Source organism: Odontesthes bonariensis, chromosome 17 (assembly GCF_027942865.1).
Source record: "Odontesthes bonariensis isolate fOdoBon6 chromosome 17, fOdoBon6.hap1, whole genome shotgun sequence".
NCBI lineage: Eukaryota > Metazoa > Chordata > Actinopteri > Atheriniformes > Atherinopsidae > Odontesthes > Odontesthes bonariensis.
The window spans coordinates 14211575-14231359 of NC_134522.1; the positions used below are offsets into that span (position 1 = coordinate 14211575).

The 19785-nt window shown below is 43.1% G+C and overlaps 2 protein-coding genes across 5 annotated transcripts in view; one reads left to right on the plus strand and one right to left on the minus strand.

The window, feature by feature from the left end:
• The window catches only part of mnat1 (MNAT1 component of CDK activating kinase), a 31719-nt gene extending 20379 nt beyond the window's left edge, over positions 1-11340 (minus strand). For 2 of the 4 annotated variants that reach the window (XM_075488001.1, XM_075488003.1), the window contains exons 1-6: positions 9534-9719; positions 4156-4308; positions 3703-3776; positions 2761-2864; positions 2409-2549; positions 472-603 (exon numbers count right to left, since the gene is read on the minus strand). In XM_075488001.1, coding sequence (XP_075344116.1) covers positions 472-603; positions 2409-2549; positions 2761-2864; positions 3703-3776; positions 4156-4308; positions 9534-9622 — 693 coding nt within the window. In that variant the 5' untranslated portion in view covers positions 9623-9719. Of the gene's footprint in view, positions 1-471; positions 604-2408; positions 2550-2760; positions 2865-3702; positions 3777-4155; positions 4309-9533; positions 9720-11309 lie in introns of those variants that run through there. The other 2 variants (XM_075488004.1, XM_075488002.1) reach the window with 2 other exon arrangements.
• On the plus strand, positions 11258-17683 carry six4a (SIX homeobox 4a). The gene is made up of 3 exons (XM_075487999.1): positions 11258-12138; positions 13710-14410; positions 15985-17683. The coding sequence occupies exons 1-3, from the start codon at positions 11408-11410 to the stop codon at positions 16599-16601; spliced, it is 2049 nt and encodes a 682-aa protein (XP_075344114.1). The 5' UTR covers positions 11258-11407; the 3' UTR covers positions 16602-17683.
• The last annotated feature ends 2102 nt before the right edge of the window (positions 17684-19785 follow it).

Sequence of the window (19785 nt, forward strand, 5' to 3'; positions counted from 1 at the left end):
TATCTCGGAGGGATAAACTGAAAAAAATTTCCTGTTTTCATCCATCAGTGACATGAACTGCGAGGTAACAGTATGAATGGCCTTTTAAAGCTGTGTTGTTTCTTTGTGCTCATGCTGCTTTCATTTGAAGCATCAACATCCAATCTGATAAATGAATCCTAACATGCAAGCAGCCTTAGGGTTGGAGTATTTGCAAAAAGCACGGGTTTGTGCAAAAAAAAACCCAAAAAACCCCCCCCCAAAAAAACAGGCCAACCATGATGGAAGGCAAAAGTGTTTTATAGCTGTTCCAGACCCAAACAGCTGCAGGCAGGGTAAAAAGCCCACCAAATCGTCATGGTGAACAGTTTTCCAGTTCTCTCCGATGAAATTCCCTCAAAAGCTTGAGAAAATAACTGTCCAGCCACAGTATGTAAACACATCTACAGTTAAAAGAATATCAAAAAGCTAGGCCTTTAGTGTTATACTTACCATGTGGATTCCAGTTGAAAATATACTGGTAGGCTTTACAGCCTGTTTCTGCTGCTCTATCTCAGTCTCCAGCTGGGTGGCACGAGCCTTGTGCTGGGCAAGTAAGATGGTGGCAGGAAGCTGAGACTGCTCCTGGAGGAACAAATGGAATTCAGGATTTTATGAGAGCTCAATACTTGTAATAAAGTGCTCCATTAAGAACTCTTTGCTCAGCAGAGAACACAAATGGCAGCTGCTTCTCAATCATTCACGTCTGTAACTAGATAACTCTCAGAAAAAGGTGCTGTCATGCTAGCTGCCACAGAACTCAAGCAAGCCATATTAACAAAACTGTGGCACTGCAGGGGAGGTTGCTTCAAGTGCACTGCACTGCCTTCACCTCCATTAAATGCAAGGTCAGACGTTTCAATTTCTTCAGTGGAGTGTTGCCAAGCACAGAGGTCTGAGAACACAAGCTTGGACAAATTGAGAAGGTAAGACATTTTTGAATGGGGTGGAGAGCAATGGTGGGACAACCTATAGTGGTTTCCCCCTCTTCTTTAAGCAATTAATAGAGCAATTTAATATCTTTACATGGTTATATATTCAGATCTGAATGCAAAAATACAGCTTTCAATTCTCCATCCATCCATCCATTATCTTCCGCTGGTCCGGGGATCGGGTCGCGGGGGCAGCAGCTTGAGCAAAGAGACCCAGACGTCCCTGTCCCCGGCCACTTCCTCCAGCTCTTCTGGGGGGACCCCGAGGCGTTCCCAGGCCAGCCGAGAGACATAGTCTCTCCAACGTGTCCTGGGTCTTCCCCGGGGTCTCCTCCCAGTGGGACGGGCCCGGAACACCTCACCGGGGAGGCGTCCAGGAGGCATTCTCACCAGATGCCCGAGCCACCTCATCTGACTCCTCTCGATGCGGAGGAGCAGCGGTTCTACTCCGAGCCCCTCCCGGATGACCGAGCTTCTCACCCTATCTCTAAGGGAGAGCCCAGACACCCTGCGGAGGAAACTCATTTCGGCCGCTTGTATTCGCGATCTCGTTCTTTCGGTCACTACCCACAGCTCGTGACCATAGGTGAGGGTAGGAACATAGATTGACCGGTAAATCGAGAGCTTCGCCTTCTGGCTCAGCTCCTTCTTCACCACGACGGGCCGGTGCAGAGCCCGCATCACTGCAGACGCCGCACCAATCCGTCTGTCAATCTCCTGTTCCATTCGTCCCTCACTCGTGAACAAGACCCCGAGATACTTGAACTCCTCCACTTGGGGAAGGATCTCATTCCCGACCCGGAGAGAGCATTCCACCCTTTTCCGGCCGAAGACCATGGTCTCAGATTTGGATCAATTCTCATCAATTAAAAAAAAATCAAGTATAATGTCAATATACAATTCAAATTAAGCAGCTCCTGGTGATGCGTTTCATCAATTTGGAACAGCTCCAGGAAACATCAGCATGGAATCTAATGTATGTGCAGATGAATGTTGTGCGTGCACATGTGGGAACAGTAAGCTTTTAGGCCACAGGACTACAGATGTCAGAGCTCAGGAGAGTTCCCCCAGAGGGGGGTCAGAGCTGATCTCATCTGCCTACAGTCAACAGGCCCTGTGCCTTAAACAAACAAACATACAGCTTAGCCTGCTATCTGTGATGGTCCTTCAGCAGGCTGCTCTGCAGGAACAATAACTTCCAAAGCCCGCAGCTCAACACAATGGAGCCGAAAGGCTTTGGAATAACAGAATGAAAACAATGCAGCCAACAGCACAATGACTGCTAATAAGCTCTTAATGATCTCACGGGCTTTAACCCTAAGGCTGACTGTGTGCATGTATGTGTGTTAAAGTATGTGCATCACACATGGAATATCTGTCTTAATGCGACATGCTGTTCTGCATCAGCATACTTTTCATTCCATGTACATGTGGACATACAAGATGTGTGTGCCTCACCAGTTCATCCAGCAGAGTCTGTTTGCTCTTCCTCTTGGCCTGCAGCTGCCTCTGCTCCTCCTGCAGGACGTCCAGTCTCCGCTGCTCATTGCTCTGCTGTTCCAGCAGCAGCAGCTCCTCCAGCTCCTCCTGCTCTCGCGTCTGATGAGCAGAGACAAACGGGTTGCAAAGAATTCGTCAAGTAGTGACCACAAGGCTAGTTCCAGCTCTAGTGATGCCACAATGCACGTGACCCCAAAGTTTGACCTCTTGTGGGAGCAGTGCAAGCATCAAGAGGTTTATTTTAGAGCTTAAATAATATCATAGTGCAGGTATTGTGCATGTACAGTAAAATACACTCAAAAGTACATACAAGCTTCGCCTTATTCTTCTGGATAATATCTCTGTTTTCTCTCTGGTACTGCTCCATCCTCAGTTTGGTGTTCTCCACATCAACGTTGTTTGTCAGGTTGTAAACTACATAGAAACAACAACAATCAATGTCAACTTCTTTGACCACACAGATGCTTCAAAGTAACATTTTCAAAAAAAAAATACGGTTCCTTTCAATTCAAATTATCAGACCCAAAAACATCCAAAGGTAAATTTCTCAAACTTTGAACAGTGCAGAAAAAAAAAAATTTGTTCAAGTCGTGTTTTATATTCTTTTAAAGGGTGGATCCTTCTGTCTGATCATTCAGTAAATAAACATACACCTGCCTGACTTGAATATAGTTCTGGAGTCACGAGGCTTTGCTTTAGTTTTACACATATAAAAGGTCAAGCCCTTTAAAAATACAGCTGGAGATTTTTCTCTTGGCTCATTTTTGGTTGGAATTACAGCAATGTAAAACGACTGCCACTGTGGGAAAACTGTCCAACATTCAGGTAGTTCAAAGGGGACTGTCATAAGAACTTTTAAATTTTAAAACGTTTCTCTTTTTACAAATAGCTATTTTTTTTCAACAAGCTTTTACCAAGAATTGGAAGCAAATTCGCAAACACATTTATGGTTTAAATTCATATCATAACAAATAATAATGGACATTACTGTCAGTTCCAGGTGTCCTATGCCTATGAACTGCCAATGAAATGATGGTGGTCACTGTTGAAAATTAACATGAAAGGTTAGCTGGTCAAATCATGTCGAGCTTTCCCAACACATCCATGCATAAAGTCCTCTGAGGGCTACCATACAAAATGTTTTAGCATTGCTGAGGGTGGTCTCTAATCCATTTGCCTGGCTCTCACTAATGCCTGTAAAAGAGTCCAGCATAAATCATAACACTTTAGGTTTTCAAGCTGGTGCTCCTACCTATGTCCTCCACTTGCTCCAGATAATCGTTATATTCTCTCAGGCCGGGGAAGTCAAAATCTCTCTTGTTGTATCTACAGCGGAAGAAAAGAATTGATGTAAATAGCAAAACCTGATGAGAGCAAAGATGTACTGGCATTAATAGCATTCATTAAATCAACCATCTTATAATACCATGACTACATACTGCCTCATAGACACACTCTAGATGTCAATTAAGGGGCTATTGAAAAACAGATAAGAGGGAGAGAAAGAGGGCAGGGAGGGGCTGCGAAGTAAAAATCTGGCAGAGAAAGAGCCTTCCCATTTGAGCCCCCCTGGGGATACTCATTGTCTATAAAACAAACAGTGTAATGAGAAAGACAAAGGCAGCTTAAAAAGTGGGAGGAGGCATGGTATGACACATAAACAAACAGAGCCACACCTCTCACCCTCACGGTCCCCTTCACTCACATTTTCATCACCTTCTTCCGGATCTCCACCTCCTTGTCCACGGTCGGGTCCTCAAAGAGCTGCACGCGAAAGTTGCTCTTCCTGAGGGGCGTGTCGCACTGCACGCAGTTACCCGAGCCGCGCGCAAACAGCATCTCCACACAGTTCTCGCATCTGTGAAGGAAAAGACCAAAAATTTTTTAAAAATGCTATTTGCAACCCTGTTGCACTGGATGAGCCGGCTTTAAGCGTGCATGTGGGAGCGTGTGTGGCCGAGGAAGTGCAATTTTCCTCAGAGTAAAGCAAATTTGAGTGTTTTTTTTTAATGTCTAAGCCATCATCAGGCGCAATGGGTGATAATGGGGCATAAGAATATTTCCTCTGAGTGCTCAAAGATGGCTGGATTATGATTGGAATGTCGATTAGGCTACCTCCCACTCTCAGACAAGAGGAAATTAGTCTGACACCCCATCAATGGAGTGTCTGTCTGCACTGGAAAAACATTTGCTTTATTGTTATTTCAACAAACCTCAGCCATTTTGCCACGTTGCAAAGTATTAAAAAAATCCAGCTCAGTAATCCACAGCACAGTCTCACTCCAAACATGAGAATCGAGTATATCTTGTGCAATTTGTGAAAAGCACATACATGGACACCTGGAATGTTTTACATGCCCCCCCCTTATTGGTGAAATTAAATCTTGGAAGTCCTTTAAGACTAATTAATTTGGAAATTTACAACATTCTCCATCCTTTCTCCTCTTTCTGCCGTAAGACATCAATATCAGTTCTGACACACAAAAAGGTGCGTTATGGAGAGCAATACTGAGGAAATATAGGTAGCCATCGATGGAAATATAGTTGCTATAAATCTGTTTAATGGATTTTCAAGAAAAAAAAACATGAGGCAGTACAGCGCAGTCATGATTAGTTTTTCAGGTGGTCTTTGCTTCCTCGTATGAACCCTGATCCTCCAACAATGACCGATTCTGAACTAAATGACACTTGAATACAATGATGGGGAATTTCAGGTTAAGCCAAGGTTCAAACTGGAAGGTGTGCTTCATGCACGACAAACTCCATGGCAACCAATCAGCAGATCTACCTGAGGGCACAGTCCTGATGTTAGCCATCAATCACACCTTTATGCAGGTAGGCATTTACCCATCAGTCACACTCGAGTGAAGAGTGGACACCACAGACAATGGGAATGTCCCTTTATCTCCCCTGATGGGGTGGAGAGCCTGGATAAACGTTTGCACAGCACACTCTTAATTAAGTCTCTGTGGAGCTTTATTTCCACAGGAATCCACGTTCCTACTCTTCCAGTTTGTGACCATCTTCACAAAAAACACACATCTGGTTTCTAAACGGCACTATCTGCACTGAAATGAAGAACAGTTGAGGGGAAATAGGCAGATTTGAAGGTATGGTTGAGTCATTTCTTTCCAAACGTCAACAGAGCCAAGTCAAAAAGTTTCCCAGGGATGGAGGCTATTATAATAGTCATGACAGTCATCCTGCAAGACGTTTCACTTCATCAGCAGGGCTAAAAAACTGCAGAGACATGGAGTTTGGCTGTTTACACCTAGTGTCTCTGATACGGGTCAAACAAGCTCAACCTGCCAAGTCTGACGCAAAGCTTTAGCAGCTATACAAAAAAAAAAAAAGATATAAAGCACAACTATCGTATGTCACTTTAGCTTGGCTTTGATGAAAGCGGTAATATAAAAAAATGAAAGCTGATAGACAGACAGAAACATGTGTTCAGTCCAGTTGGTGCCTCAATGTATTAGGAGCCCCCGCTCAAGTGCACTCTGCAAGAGGCAGATGTTCGCTGTGGCCTCGGGCTACAGGAGATCTATAGGCCTCGCCATATGGAGGTAGATGGAGGGATTCAGCTTGTTTCCACAGGCCCACAAAGAGCCCATTCATCAACACAGGGCGAGGAGCGGGGCGTAGCTTGCCCCCTGCCCCATAAATGGACCACACAACAGAACTCTCCAAAGGGGAAATCCTGTGTAACACTAAAGCAAAGGAGGTGACCATCTAAAAGAGAGAGAGGGGAATTTAGAGTCAATTTCCCATCTTTTCCATCTTCTGATTTGTGCTAGCTTTCAAAATATCCCCTTGTTGAGATCTGTAATCAAAGGGGTACTCAGAAACTTGTTGCCATTGCAACAGTACCTTATTTAGCATACAGAAAAGTCATTCAAGTGAACAGACAGGCAACTAACAGCTTGCCATTTCTGTGTCCCAAGGCTGTTGCTGCTGACTGAGTGCTTCTGACTCCTCCCTCTCTCACCTGTCCTGCTCAGAGCACAAGGTTTCTATCTCTCCATCTGCAGCTGTCAGCAGGTCAGAAAAGCGGGTGGTAATAGAAAGGTAAGCAGGGCTCCAGCTCTGCAAAGAGAGTCCTCCGCCGCGACCACACCACCTCCTTAGCAACACTGCCGGCGCCCTTCCTCATCGCTTTGTTAGTAAATTCAAGAACCAAACAGCACTGTAGATGGGTGGTTGCTGTCTGCGGGTTTCTGTCGTGTGGCTCATAATTTCAGAAGCATGAGATGATAAACATCAGCCCCGACATTTTGTACTAAAACCTGCTGTAACACTCTCGTCCTGAGACCAAAAAAATATTCCCAGCAGCATCACAATCAAAAAATGCTGAGGGCCGAGAATTTTCTCGCTTACAGAGGCTGGGTGTGACCTCGGGAAAATAAAGCGTGGATTTGGTGTGCTTTATGAAAATACAACATGAACAAAGACAAGAGTTCCACAATTATTTTCCACCCTGTAAACCTGAAGGTGAATGCTTTCTTTGAATTAAAAAAATTCTGTAATAATTCAAACAACAAACCACGAGTCTCTTCCAGTTTTAAGAAAGCAATTTTCCTCTCCATCCATCTGTCCATTCTCTAGTCTAATCTTTAACTTCTAAGAATGTATCTGTCCAATTCCTGAAAGTTTGCGTCGACATAATGACTTAATCCATTACCGCTAAAATCGGAGACACTATCATAATCATTTCAAACTTTACTGCTGCACATCGATCCAGACCATCTCATTTAAGGGCATTTATTTTCTACTTAATGAGGTGCGTCTGTCTCCTCAGTCTCCTAATGCTCCTTCTCTAATCGCCACCTAAGCTGCAATTGTTTTTTGCCTGCCAGCCTGCGCCCCATGTCAAATGCTAAAGGACACGGTGCTGGTGTCATTCTGCAAAGGTAATAAATAACGCGCATCAAATGCCCCTAGTGACAGGGACACAAAATGTGCTGTGGTGGAGTTTAAATTTAGATGCACGGAGAAGCTTGATAAAGCAATGTGCTTCGTCAACTCAGACCGAAATGGACACCCAACCATGCCACGACGAGACGGGCTTTAAATGATCTAAATGACTGAAAAAATTGCATTGAGTCGAGCGCAATGATGGTTCACGTAACTCATAGTCACAAAATCTTGAAGTAAAAGAAGCGAGCAAAAGAGAAATTTTTGTGAGATCTGTGCAATTCCTTATAGCTGCCATCTGATCAATATGCAAAGCGGGCGCATACTGTGTACATCTGATTAATGAATTCATTATGTTGTGAGGCAGTCCATAGTTTTCAACTATTTTTTAATTCAGTTTTCTGACAAGTTGTTGATTAAACCATCAAAAAAAAAAAAAGAGACTGAAAACACATTCTTGAACTTTGGCCTCCGTGTATTTCAAACATTCGATGATACGCACCCCAAAGAAAGCGTCATATGACATCAGAGAAGAAAATACTAAAAGAGTTTGAGGGTATAGCAGTTTCCAAGCTGAGCATTAATTCTCTGTCACACTGTCTCTCAGGAACAAAACCAAGGTGACCTGGGCTAGGACATCACTCCAAATTGCTTCATTGCAGAATCATTTTAATTTTCTGTGTCCAGCCCAGCATCCAGACAGAGGCAGTGAGTTATGAGCCCGCTGACCTGATGACAAAGCACGACCACTTCCTGATGGTACGGTCAATAAACAGACGGGGTCGAAAAGATGCGCTCATCAGGCAACCACCGTCACTGCAAAATCCTAATGGAGAACAAGTCCCCTTCATTGAGTTGGTCGGGTTTTCAAACAGATGACAAGGCTGAATACTAAAAAATGCACCGTAACAAAGTTTTACCATGCACTGACATAAAGATGACGCTCAGTCAACTCTGTACTGGAATTACACTTAAGATAACAAAACTACGGCGTCAGAGAGTAAATACGGTACAGCAAAAAAAAATGTTTATACAACATAAATCAAACTCTAAAATATGACCTTAAGCTGTGGCAATGTGAGGGTCTTTTTCTGTTGCAGTAATCAGAGGAACTGCTGTGACCAGACTCGACCAAACACAAAAGCTTCATCAGAAGAAAAATGCATTCTGTTCATGCTTCTAAAGATGGCCGACTAAAGAAAACCATGACACATCAACTTCTACAGTGAGTGGATCCAACAGTTCTCTTCTGAGGGTGTAAAGTTACAGAAACTTTCTGATCACATACTAAGCGACCTGTAGCGACCCAAACACCTTGCTAAGACACTGTTGTCTTTTCTTTTTACTGTATGAAGATGAGAAATGCTGTGTTTCATTCGGATAAAACTTGGGAGTAAGGAGTGTTTACATTTCAGAGCTCACAATCACTCATGAGGCACAAAGAGACAGGAAATAGTAGCCCAACTGTAATAATCTAGCACCAATCAATTGTCATATTTGAATTGTACATCCAAGTAAGCCATTTTTATCATCACTACATAATCATTACATTATTTAGTGACACTCTTCAGTCTGCCCTCCTGAACTGTAATGTACTTTCCATAAAGGGTCCCATTTCCAAGGACTGGCAATCTCTTGTGTGTTGCTGAAGCGTCAGCATGTTGTGAGACTTTAATCTAAAGGTGTCTTTACACAGAGGTACACGTTGCGAGCGCAGAACAGCTGCACACAGTGACTAATGTAATGTTATTGAGAGCCAACTGTCTGACTGCAATACTTTACAGACTTAACTGTTGTCATGTTGCACTGAAATGATCACGAGTCAGTTCTTATAGGCAAATGATTTAAATGATGAATAACTTACGTGACAGATATAAGTTAATTGACTGTGGAGAGGGAGTTTACCCACCATTAAGCGCCTTTGCACGACAAACCGTTAGCTGTTAGCTTAATAATTATGACGCCTAAACACGTGAACTCTCGTGTTTTGTGTGACGTCCACCCGTTAATACTGGAAACTCATGGTGCTAAATTAAAGTGTTTGTTGCTCTTGACTTTTCCCGTGTTGTTCTTTGTCTTTTTGTGCAGTCTGAAGCCAAACCGCCGCCGTTTTTTGAGGGAAAACGAGCCCCACTGCTATGTTTTCAGCCGTCACGTGTAAGTACTCACAGCGTGTGTCCGCAGACATTCACCATCAGCTTCAGCGATGGATTCCTGTATTTCGTTGTTTTGCATCTCGGACACCCCTGATCGTCCATTTCTGTCTCGTCCACACAGAGTAAAACGCTTCAGAAAAATGTCAACAACTAGCAGCCGTCACTTTCTGAGCGTCGAACCACTGCGTCACACAGAGTGTGGTCCGATTGGAAACGTTTCTAATAAGACTAGTTCCTATTTAATGATACATCTACGGCTGTGGGGCAGGCACAGACAGGGGCCCCTCAGCAGTCACCGGGGGTCTCATGTAAAAAAGCTGAGTGGTTTATTTTTACAAAAAGGTTGCATTTAGAGAAAAGGTTTAAAATAGCTGTTTTTGATTATAGGTTTTGCTGACGTTTATGTATTCTACGAACTAAAGCCTGACCTGAAACATAATTAAAATCCAAATCGATCCAGATGTCGTTCCTCATACACGGCTCCTGACATCATATAGTTTCTGGTTAAATATGTAAATGTTTATGGAATGTAACTAATCTGGGGTTATTGATATTTTGGTCAATGTGATTACTTTCTCTCACATATAAAATAAGAACAGAAAAGCTGTTTATTATGAAATCAGAATGGTGAAATCGTAACATTTCACAGTTCTAAGGATTTGAGGATTTGGTTGAATAGTTTAATCCTGGGTCCAGTCTTTTTAAAGGATACATCTCAGCAGCCATTACTACCCTTCATCACGGTTTATTGTTTTATTGAAACATTATAAATGTCAGTACCTGTCAGAAATGTTTCACTTAAAAGAAATATACAACTTTAAGTTTAAAAGAAAACTGACCACAATAAGAAAAATGATTTTGTACCACAACTGTAAAGGTGAGTGGCCTTTGAAGGACGTTGTCTTACTTTATAAAGCCTATAGTTTATTGTCACTATAGAACTTTATGTGATGAGAAAATTGGCTAAAAGATAAATTTAGAGATAAACAGAACTGGCATGGATATAACGGTCTTGTTTTTTGGTTATTTCTGGGTACTCTTATTATGTGTGAAGGAGCTGATCTGGCACCGCTCATGGGGGATCACAATTAGCTTATTGTGACTTCATTCTGCGTGCGGGTGGCTTGTGACGATCATAAACTCAGCATAAACAAATGAACTACTGTAGGAGTAGGCTATTATTCAGTAGAATAAGTATTACTTGACGTTTTGAGTAGAAGTGAAACGTTATTACTTTTGAAGACATCCATCCAAATATGGGATTTTACAGCGTGTGATAATGAAAGTGAAGATAGGCTTTGTTGGGTTCTGCCTTCAGAATCTCTTGAGTGAGTAGGTTATTATTCAGTAGAGTGAGTCAGAATATCACCTTTTGTAAGGCTTTATTGTTACGATATAAAATAGAAATGGTGAGTGAAAATACTCCCATGATTATTTTCCACTTGGATTTCCCTGCCTCGATGTGGGAATAAAAACACTTTTGTGCATACCTAAATGCATTGGAACTCCTGACAATACAAGACAACAAGGATTTCCCGTTCCCACGATCCCAAAAGCACCCACCTTGCACAGGTGAGCCACGGGAATAAAGCTTACTGGAAGTTACATGACTGACAGCTGGAAACTAAACATTCGCGTATGAATCCCGCTTGCTCCTCCCTTAAGGGGCCCTCGGCGGCCAATAGCGTCGCTCTCCTGCAGATAGACCCCAGCGTGTCTCCCTCCAGCTCCAGTCCCCGCAGAGTAAAAGTCACGTTGGAAGGAAAAGGGGAGAGAGATATCTACTTACAGCTGCTGTCAGATATCCGATCGCGTTTGCATGGCGAGGAGGTAACCTGATCGAGCTGGGAGGAGTGACTCTACCAGGGAAGGCTTGAACAAAAAAAAATGTCTTCTTCTGCCGGAGAGGTCACAACAGCAAATGACATCAAGAGAGAAAATGTGAAGGAGGTGGATACGCGGGAGTGCATCAAGCTTGTGGCGCTGGACGCAGCGGAGTTGTCCATGGAGCGCACGACTCCCAACACTGACGCGGTGCGCACAGAGCTGTTGGTGAGCGCCGCTTCCTCTCTGGCTTTCTCCCCGGAGCAAGTGGCGTGCGTCTGCGAAGCATTGCAGCAGGGAGGCAATGTGGATCGGTTGGCCAGGTTCCTGTGGTCCCTGCCACAGAGCGACCTGCTACGCGGCAACGAAAGCATCTTAAAAGCCCAAGCCCTCGTTGCTTTCCACCAGGCGCGGTATCAGGAGCTGTATAGTATTCTGGAGAACCACAGTTTCAGCCCGTCTAACCACACCTTTCTGCAAGATTTGTGGTACAAGGCCCGGTACACTGAGGCAGAGAAGGCGCGGGGAAGACCCCTTGGCGCCGTGGACAAGTATCGGATACGGAGAAAATACCCTCTCCCCAGGACTATCTGGGACGGCGAGGAGACTGTTTATTGTTTCAAGGAGAGGTCGCGAAACGCGCTGAAGGATCTGTATAATCAGAATAGGTACCCCTCTCCGGCCGAGAAAAGAAACCTCGCCAAGATAACAGGACTCTCCTTGACCCAGGTCAGCAACTGGTTCAAAAACCGAAGACAGAGAGACAGAAACCCGTCGGAAGCACAATCAAAAAGGTGAGGAAACAAAAGGAAACCGCTGCAAACCTTTTCAGTTGCAACAACATTTTGAGCGGTCTGTGCGTAAAAGGCGCATTAAAACGAGCTAAACTAAATTTAGTTTGAAACTTTTAATAGAAGAAAACCATATTGTTTAAACCAGGCACACTTATCCATTATCATTATTTCATAATGCCCCGTTGATTTTATTAGTAAGACTTGACAATGTGAATTATTAACTGTAATGCTAGGAAACAAAACAAAAGAAAGGAAAAGAATAGTCTTAGGAGCACGCTTTTAATGTTTTGAAATATGAAGCTGTTGCCATTCAGATCCGGTTTCAAGTGAAGCGGAGCTAAGAGCCATGGAAACCATAGGCAACTAAATAACATAATGCCTCACACACTCCCGCGATTTGACTATCAGATAGGAGAAGAGGGCAACTTTGATGAAAAAAAAATTCAAAATCAAAAGGTGACTTGAAAAGGTTAGTTACTTTCTTATTATTTATCTGAAGTAAGTGTGAGTGAACAGAGAAGCGCGTGTCCACAGACCAGCACACAAAACATTTTCATGATCGCTTTTTTTTTCTCTCTCGGACCAAAAAGAAATCTCAAAGCTTCCATCGGCTCCTGCGCTTCATAATCCTCCACACAAACAGAGATGTGAAGGCTATTCTTTCATGTTTCCCTCTGTGTGAACAAAGATGACGCACACCTGGTGGAGGTGACCCCTCTGTCCCTGTCTCTCAAACACACGCACGCATTGACACACACAAACGCCATTATGGATTGTATTCATAACCGCTAAAATCCCAATTAACAGTGTCTTAATATGCTTAGAACTTATGGCTTTCTTGTTCTAACCAGTGCCTTTTCGTTAATCTATTTTCCTGGTGTTGGGAGGTTTAGATTTGTGTGTGCTTTTGTTGGGGGGAGGTGGCAGTACAGCTGTTTTAATCAATCTTCATAACGAGGCTGTAACGACGAAGCAGAGCTGCGAGGTTCGTATTGTTTTTGAAGTTAGCTCCTTCTTGAAAACCGAAAAGTAAGGAGTTAAATTTTGAATATAAAAGCAGATGGGAAACAGATACAGACTTAGAAACATTTGTTCTGCCAGGCCATCAGTGCTGGCATTCTGTCACACAAGAATTTATTGCGCCAAATGGTCACACGGTTGTTGATGTTGATTGGTTGTTGTCAGAGCAGCTCTCCAAGAGGTTAGAGGGGGCCTTCACAAACACGGCCTGCTCTTCAAAGCTGTGCAAAAACATAGCAGTAATTTATCTTAAAGCAAGATGTTCATGGAAATGAAATAAAAGCCATCATATAAGTCTGTACTCTCTTTTGCACAGTGTTTGCATATAATACTGCCCATCCATTTAGTGAGTGTATAGTCTGTATTCTTTCCCAGGAAAATAGTCCACACATATGATGGGAAATATTTGATATCCATATATTAGGAAGACGCATTTTATATTCACATTCTATTTTGGCTCAAAGCCTTGTTGTTCCAGCAATTAGCCACAAACAGTTCTGTTTTATTTTCCTTTGTTTCTTGACAAACCATTTGTCTTTTTTTCCCCACAGTGAATCTGATGGCAACCACAGCACAGAGGATGAGTCCAGTAAAGGCCAGGAGGAGCTGTCTCCTCGTCCTCTTTCCAATTCTTCAGATGGAGTGATAACACATGGAAGCCTACCCCTTCAAACAGGACACCTGGACAGTGGGGTCGTCATCCAGCAAATTGGGGACATTAAGATGTCCCCCGGATCCAGCAGTGGTGGCCTCTACAATGGAAGTCTAGCAACCAGTAACCCGTCCTCTACTGTGTTTCACAACGGTGGCTCGCCTTACCTTCACTCACCTGGAAACATCCTGTTCAACGGGCTCAATTTGGGCATTCAGCCCTTGGCGTTCAACCCTCTGAGGCCGTCTGGGGGGGTGCTGCTGGGGGGCTCCGGAGCGGACATGCAGATGCAGACAGGACAGGAGAAAGGACTGGGCAGTTCTGATGAGTCCACCTTGCAGTACACCTCCTACTCAGGCTGTGTGAACGGAGCAGAAGTGAAGCTGGAGGGGGTTCACACCATGGCTAACCAGAACGGAGGCTCGTCTGTGCTGACGTTCAGCTCGCCGTCAGGTGCTCTGCAGCTGGGTGGCTACAGTCTGGTCCAGGTACCAAGTGGAGTCTCTGACAGTGATGGCAGCTCGTTACTCAACAGCGATGTGGGTCTTCCTCCGCTGCAGCTCTCTTCCGCCTCCTCTTCCTCATCAATTACACAGCAAGGTTGGTCCAGGAAAAGATGTTCAACTTAAAAACTGTTTGTTTAACTTTATTAACTTAGTTGTCATCTTTAGTTAAACAATGTATGGTATGTATGGTAAATATGTGTTGGCAACAATAACACAATCAAATATTAAATTCTTTTTAAATGAATTATTGAACTTAAATCCTTAAGTGTGGGTGATGTTGCATAATAATGATAATAATGAAATAATAAAGATACATAAAGATTTAAAAAAAACTTTTACTGCTCCCTCTTTTAATCATTTATTCATTCTATATTTTCAACAAGGATTCCAATTGAGAGTAATATCTCTTTTTGCAGACTGAGATGATATCCTGACATTTCAAGAACACAATACCACCAAAAATGATCAAATAATAGTTACAACAAAATCACAACAACAAAAACTATTAAGGGCACACAAAACTTAAATATGAAAAAAATAAACAGGATAATAATAATAAGTCAAAATCCAATAAAATTCTATTATAACACCTTTCAAGATATTTAACTTGACTTAATGAATTATCTGACAGAATAATTCTATCATAAAAAGTAATATTATGTTTATTCTTATTCATAGAGAATTAATTAGGGGTATAGAAGTTAAAGGCCTATTTTCCAAGCACTGTATTGACATTTTGACTCTCAAGGGTGATATAGTTTTGTAATTAAGTACAACATAAAGAGGATTTATAGTAAAGCAGTGATGCGGGATAACCCAAGGATCCTTATATATACGAAAAAGTGTAATCAATGATGTATAAATTCAGTTTGCAGTCATTAGATGCTGTCACACTATTGCAGCTTTTTAAACCACGAATAAGAATAAAATATTTCACAGTTTAATGATAGGCAAGATCGGAGTTTACGTCATATATGTCATAGCCTTGTGTCGATAACAAGTGCTGCCCTTTGCCCTTCTTAAAGGTTTCAGTGCTGTGTTGCACGTCTCTGGTGGTTTGTCAACAAGTCTCCACTGCCCCCACAATCCATCTCAGCAGCTTTATTGACTGGTCTGTGTTTGGGCCATAGCCCAAGAGGCTGATGTTACACATAACAGAGAGAGAGGAAGAATTAAGAGAGAGACATACACACACTGTATGCATTCATAGAAGCAATGGTGTTTTTAGACCCCCACATATTAAGAAAAAAAACAAGTCCCAAAGTCACCATCACTCATCGTCATTACACTCTTGATCTCCAGAGCAGGGTAGGAAAATATGTTTCGGACTATCAGCAGTTATGAAATGCATTAACATGGGAATGAGCCATTACAGCACTTAATTTGACATAAAGCAGAGAATCTAGCCCAGGAAGAAGAGGAGGAGGGGGGGGAAGAAAATTGTACTGCAGGCTATTGCATTTGTTCTCTGGGGCACTGTGGGGTTGAGCTTAAAGAGCACAAAGTGTTTGAGACATGCAACAGCAATTTAAGGTCAAGGTCTGCTGTAAATGAAACGTATAATACAGTAAGTAGTAAAAAAGGAGGTCCGGCAGTGGGAGTGAGATCTGCTGTAGGTAAACTGGAAGTAGACATTCTATATGTTTTACTATTGTTGTATGTCCACAGGTAACATGCCTCTGAATAATGTAGCAGTGAGCTCCTCCAGTGATGACTCATTCCAGCAGCAGGAAAAGCTGACCATGACATCTCTCCACCATAGTACGGTTCTCTATAGCATGAGTAACGCTGGTCAGACAGCCATCAAGAAGGAGCCTCTGGAGGGGGGGATGTACTCCTCATACCACCACGGGCTCCACCTGGATGCCAGCGGTCAGATCAGCTACACCACCCCTAACTCTGAGGAGATTTCCTCCAGCCACAGTGCCACCTCCACCACTGAGGTCACCGCCGTCAGCTCATCCAGCCCCGAACCAGAGGTTTACACCACCCTCACAGTCAGCACGCCCCTGATGGCTCAAACAGACCCAAATAACCACCACCTCCAGCCCACAGAATACCTCGGGACCCACGAGGTGCCACGAGGGGCCCCGTCCTCACACTTGATGGGCCCCGGCATGAACAACGACTACATGAACCTTTCAGAGAACAAGGTGGACGGCTCAGGGTCAGGAGCCATGAATGACATGGTGCGAGCGATGTGTGGGGAGATCGAGGCCGCAGAGGGGAAGGAGCTAGCCAAACTACAGACAGTGCAGATGGATGAGGACATGGCCGACCTCTAGCCTCAAACCTCACCCCTCACAGAAGCACTCATGTCCACCCAAGCAGTGATATGATGGATCTTTTTACTCTTTTGTGTGTGCGTGTGTGTGTGTGTGTTGTTTTTTTTTTAAAAAAACATTCATTTCCTTTAAATTATTTGCGTTTATTTGACTTTTGTGATGCACTCTGGTCAGAGAGGAGCCCCGTGGGTGGGCTTTATCAGATAGTCATGAAATTTTTAAAAAGCCTGTGACATGTTTTAAAAGCCCCATTCGTGAGACGAAACACTATGACTGTTGTGAGCTAACAGAAGAAGTTGCTGTATGTGTTTGAGCCTTGTTTTAAATGTGCATTTTTATAGACAACACCTGCTACTTCCTGTTGACTGGATTTGATCTGCAGAAACAGGTGCTGGAATGCCTCAAGTCATGTGACCGGGATGTTCCTCCAAACTATATGCGTCATCTGGGTCAAACCAAAAAGGTCATTCTGGAGGGAGAAGAGGGAGAGAGCCTCAATGAAAAGTTGTCAGTTAAACAGCTTTACTGAAGGACTGCACACATGTGCATAGAATATCACACAAAGCTGCTGGTTTAGGTAAAAGTGTCCTTCAGTAAGCACTTTAAATTCTCTGAATGCCTCTCAAGTCACTGCAAAATGCTGCTTTTGTGCTTTATATCATATAAAACCAAATAGGGGTGTTAAATATGAGAAAAGAGTGAAAAAACGAATGTGCCTTTCTGCTACTTAAGATACACAATGGCATTGGTCTGCATTGGCATTTGCACTACCGTGATGACATTACAATGTTTCAAACAGCCTCTGTGTTGGAAGGTTTGTCATGTGCGACACACCCCAACAAATGCACAATATCGCAGCAATGGCTCCTATTTTAAGTCTCATCACCGACCCATGAGGCCAAGACATGAATGATGATTGCAAGGTCTCATGTCCTTCATCGTATGTTGTTTATAATGCTGCAACTCATAGTATGTTAACTAGATGTGATGATACTGTACTATATTATGTTTAATTTTGATGTGTCTCTCCAAATGTCATTGATCATGAATGATATTTTTCTATAAAGCCAGATGCAAACAACTACAGTGTGTATGCTTTTGAGGATTCCCAGGAACAAAGGAAAAGGATTTGAATGCAATTAAGAAGATTTTCTATAGAGATTGTAGTTATTTCTCTTTGCATGGCATCATGACATTTTGGACGCAAGTGCCTCTTATTTTCATTTTGTAGGTAACATTAAAAGTAAGCTCAGTTGTAGCTCTTGCGTCACTGAGCAGAAACCTCTGCTGGCACATTTTTTGGTGGTCACAAAGAGAGCATGAAGTCCCTTTGTCAAGTGTGTCCGGCGCTTTTCACAACAGGGGCTGAGGTTTTTTTGCTGTCATTCATATTAGCACATTTCAACCTTACAGCTCACTCACATTTTACACGTTCATAAGAGCATCACATGTCGTCATGCCAGTGGACTAGTGACGCTATTCTTTGTCCACACATTTGAGTGGACCTTTCAGTGAAAGTATCTGTAGTGCTTTAACATCATAAATCAAAAAAAGGACAAAAAAAAAGAAGCAAAAAGTAAAATTTTTGTTTGCTTTAGTTTTTTTTTAAAGCTATAGTTTGAATTATGTGTTTGTTATCTGAAATTATGTAAATGTATTTTTCTAAATCTCCATACTGCAATAAAAGTTTATATTTATAAAAACGTAAAATAGACAGTTTTACTTATTTGTCACATTTAGCCTCCAGAAGATGAAACATTATGGAGTTATCTTTTTCAAGATTTCCGTGACACAATATGTCTGCAGTGATTGTAAGTTTATGACAGACATAAAGCACATGTCCTGCCGACATTTAAAAGCCCCATGTAGCCAAATTGTTAGGATTGTGTGGGGGGGTGGCACACTGTAATCCAGCAAGCCTGCTTCAGCTCTCTGCAAACCTGCAGTGATTGTTTGCACATGCCCAGCAACCTGGAGTTCATTAGGCCCCCTTTTCTCATCTCAGCCTCTGTAATTCAAATAAACAGCAATGAGATTTCCAGAGGTAAAGCTCCTCTTGGGTGGGGGGTCTGCAGTTCCCCACAGATCAGTCCAATCCAATGGACTTTCCCCTAAAACGAAGGCCAAAACCCCACCACCCCACTTCTTCAACATGTGGAAGAATGAATCGGAGGTGCTGTGAAACACTCAGTTCAGAAAGGAGCCTGAGATCCTCACACAGCTTGAGGCGTTCTTTTTAAATTTGTGAATTTTTACCCAATGTTTGTTCGCTTAGTGGGCACCTGACCAAACCAGTGTGGAGAGATAAGATGAAGTCAAAGTTTGACAAATGGATGAACAGCAGGGGATTTTACTTTATTCACAGCATGTCTGCGGTGGATTATAGGAGTTGTCTTCTCAGCGGGTCTTGGCTATGGGAGTTATATATGATCTAACTGATGACCTAAATAAACAGAGGCTGTTTGTCTGTGCTCACTGTTGAGGCACAGAGAAGGAGAGATGGGGTGGGGGGGCAGAGACTAGCGGGAAAGGGAGGGAGAGGCAGGCAACCAGGATAAAGTTACCTGTGCACAGGTGACCTCGTCGCCATGGGCAGTGGATTAGCTGATTGTTAGGTATCAGGTAACTCCTCCTGTAATATTGAAGAGGGTGAAAACAGCTTTGTTGGAGCCCAGAACAATATCCCATTTGCAGCAAGAGCCTGTGGTCTGTGGATCTCACGGGGAGGGGGCCCGGGTAAAACTCCAGATTCCACCTTTGTGTATTGTACCTATGAAATGGACAGAAAAGGAGAACAACTTCAACCACAAAAATGCTGCGCTGCATGACGTTGAGCAATTTCTAAATCTTCTTGCTTTATTTTATTTACGTGTTAAAACCCAGACATGCCCAGATTTATGACTTTGTGGATCATTTTGACCACAATTTAAAAGACGCAAAGTAAAACATACTTGAGTGCACAGTGAAAAAGAAAAAAAAGGGAACTCCCCCAGAACTCTGGCCTTATTAAAAACACTGACCTCTGATCTTTCAGATGGTTTCAAAGCTGACATTTAATGCGGCGCAGCAGACTGCAAGCCATATGTAACATGACCTGGGGAGCACGGTACTCCACCACTCCACGTCCCACTAATGAGAGGGCAAGGGTCAGTGGGTACCAGCCTGCCACAGACCCACTGCTCCT

Excerpts from the sequence above, each read along its gene's own strand:
- six4a (XM_075487999.1), top strand. The coding sequence starts at position 11,408 with ATGTCTTCTTCTGCCGGAGAGGTCACAACAGCAAATGACATCAAGAGA. Across the intron at positions 12,139-13,709 it reads TCGGAAGCACAATCAAAAAG|TGAATCTGATGGCAACCACA; the intron begins GTGAGGAAACAA and ends TTTTCCCCACAG. Across the intron at positions 14,411-15,984 it reads CTCATCAATTACACAGCAAG|GTAACATGCCTCTGAATAAT; the intron begins GTTGGTCCAGGA and ends GTATGTCCACAG.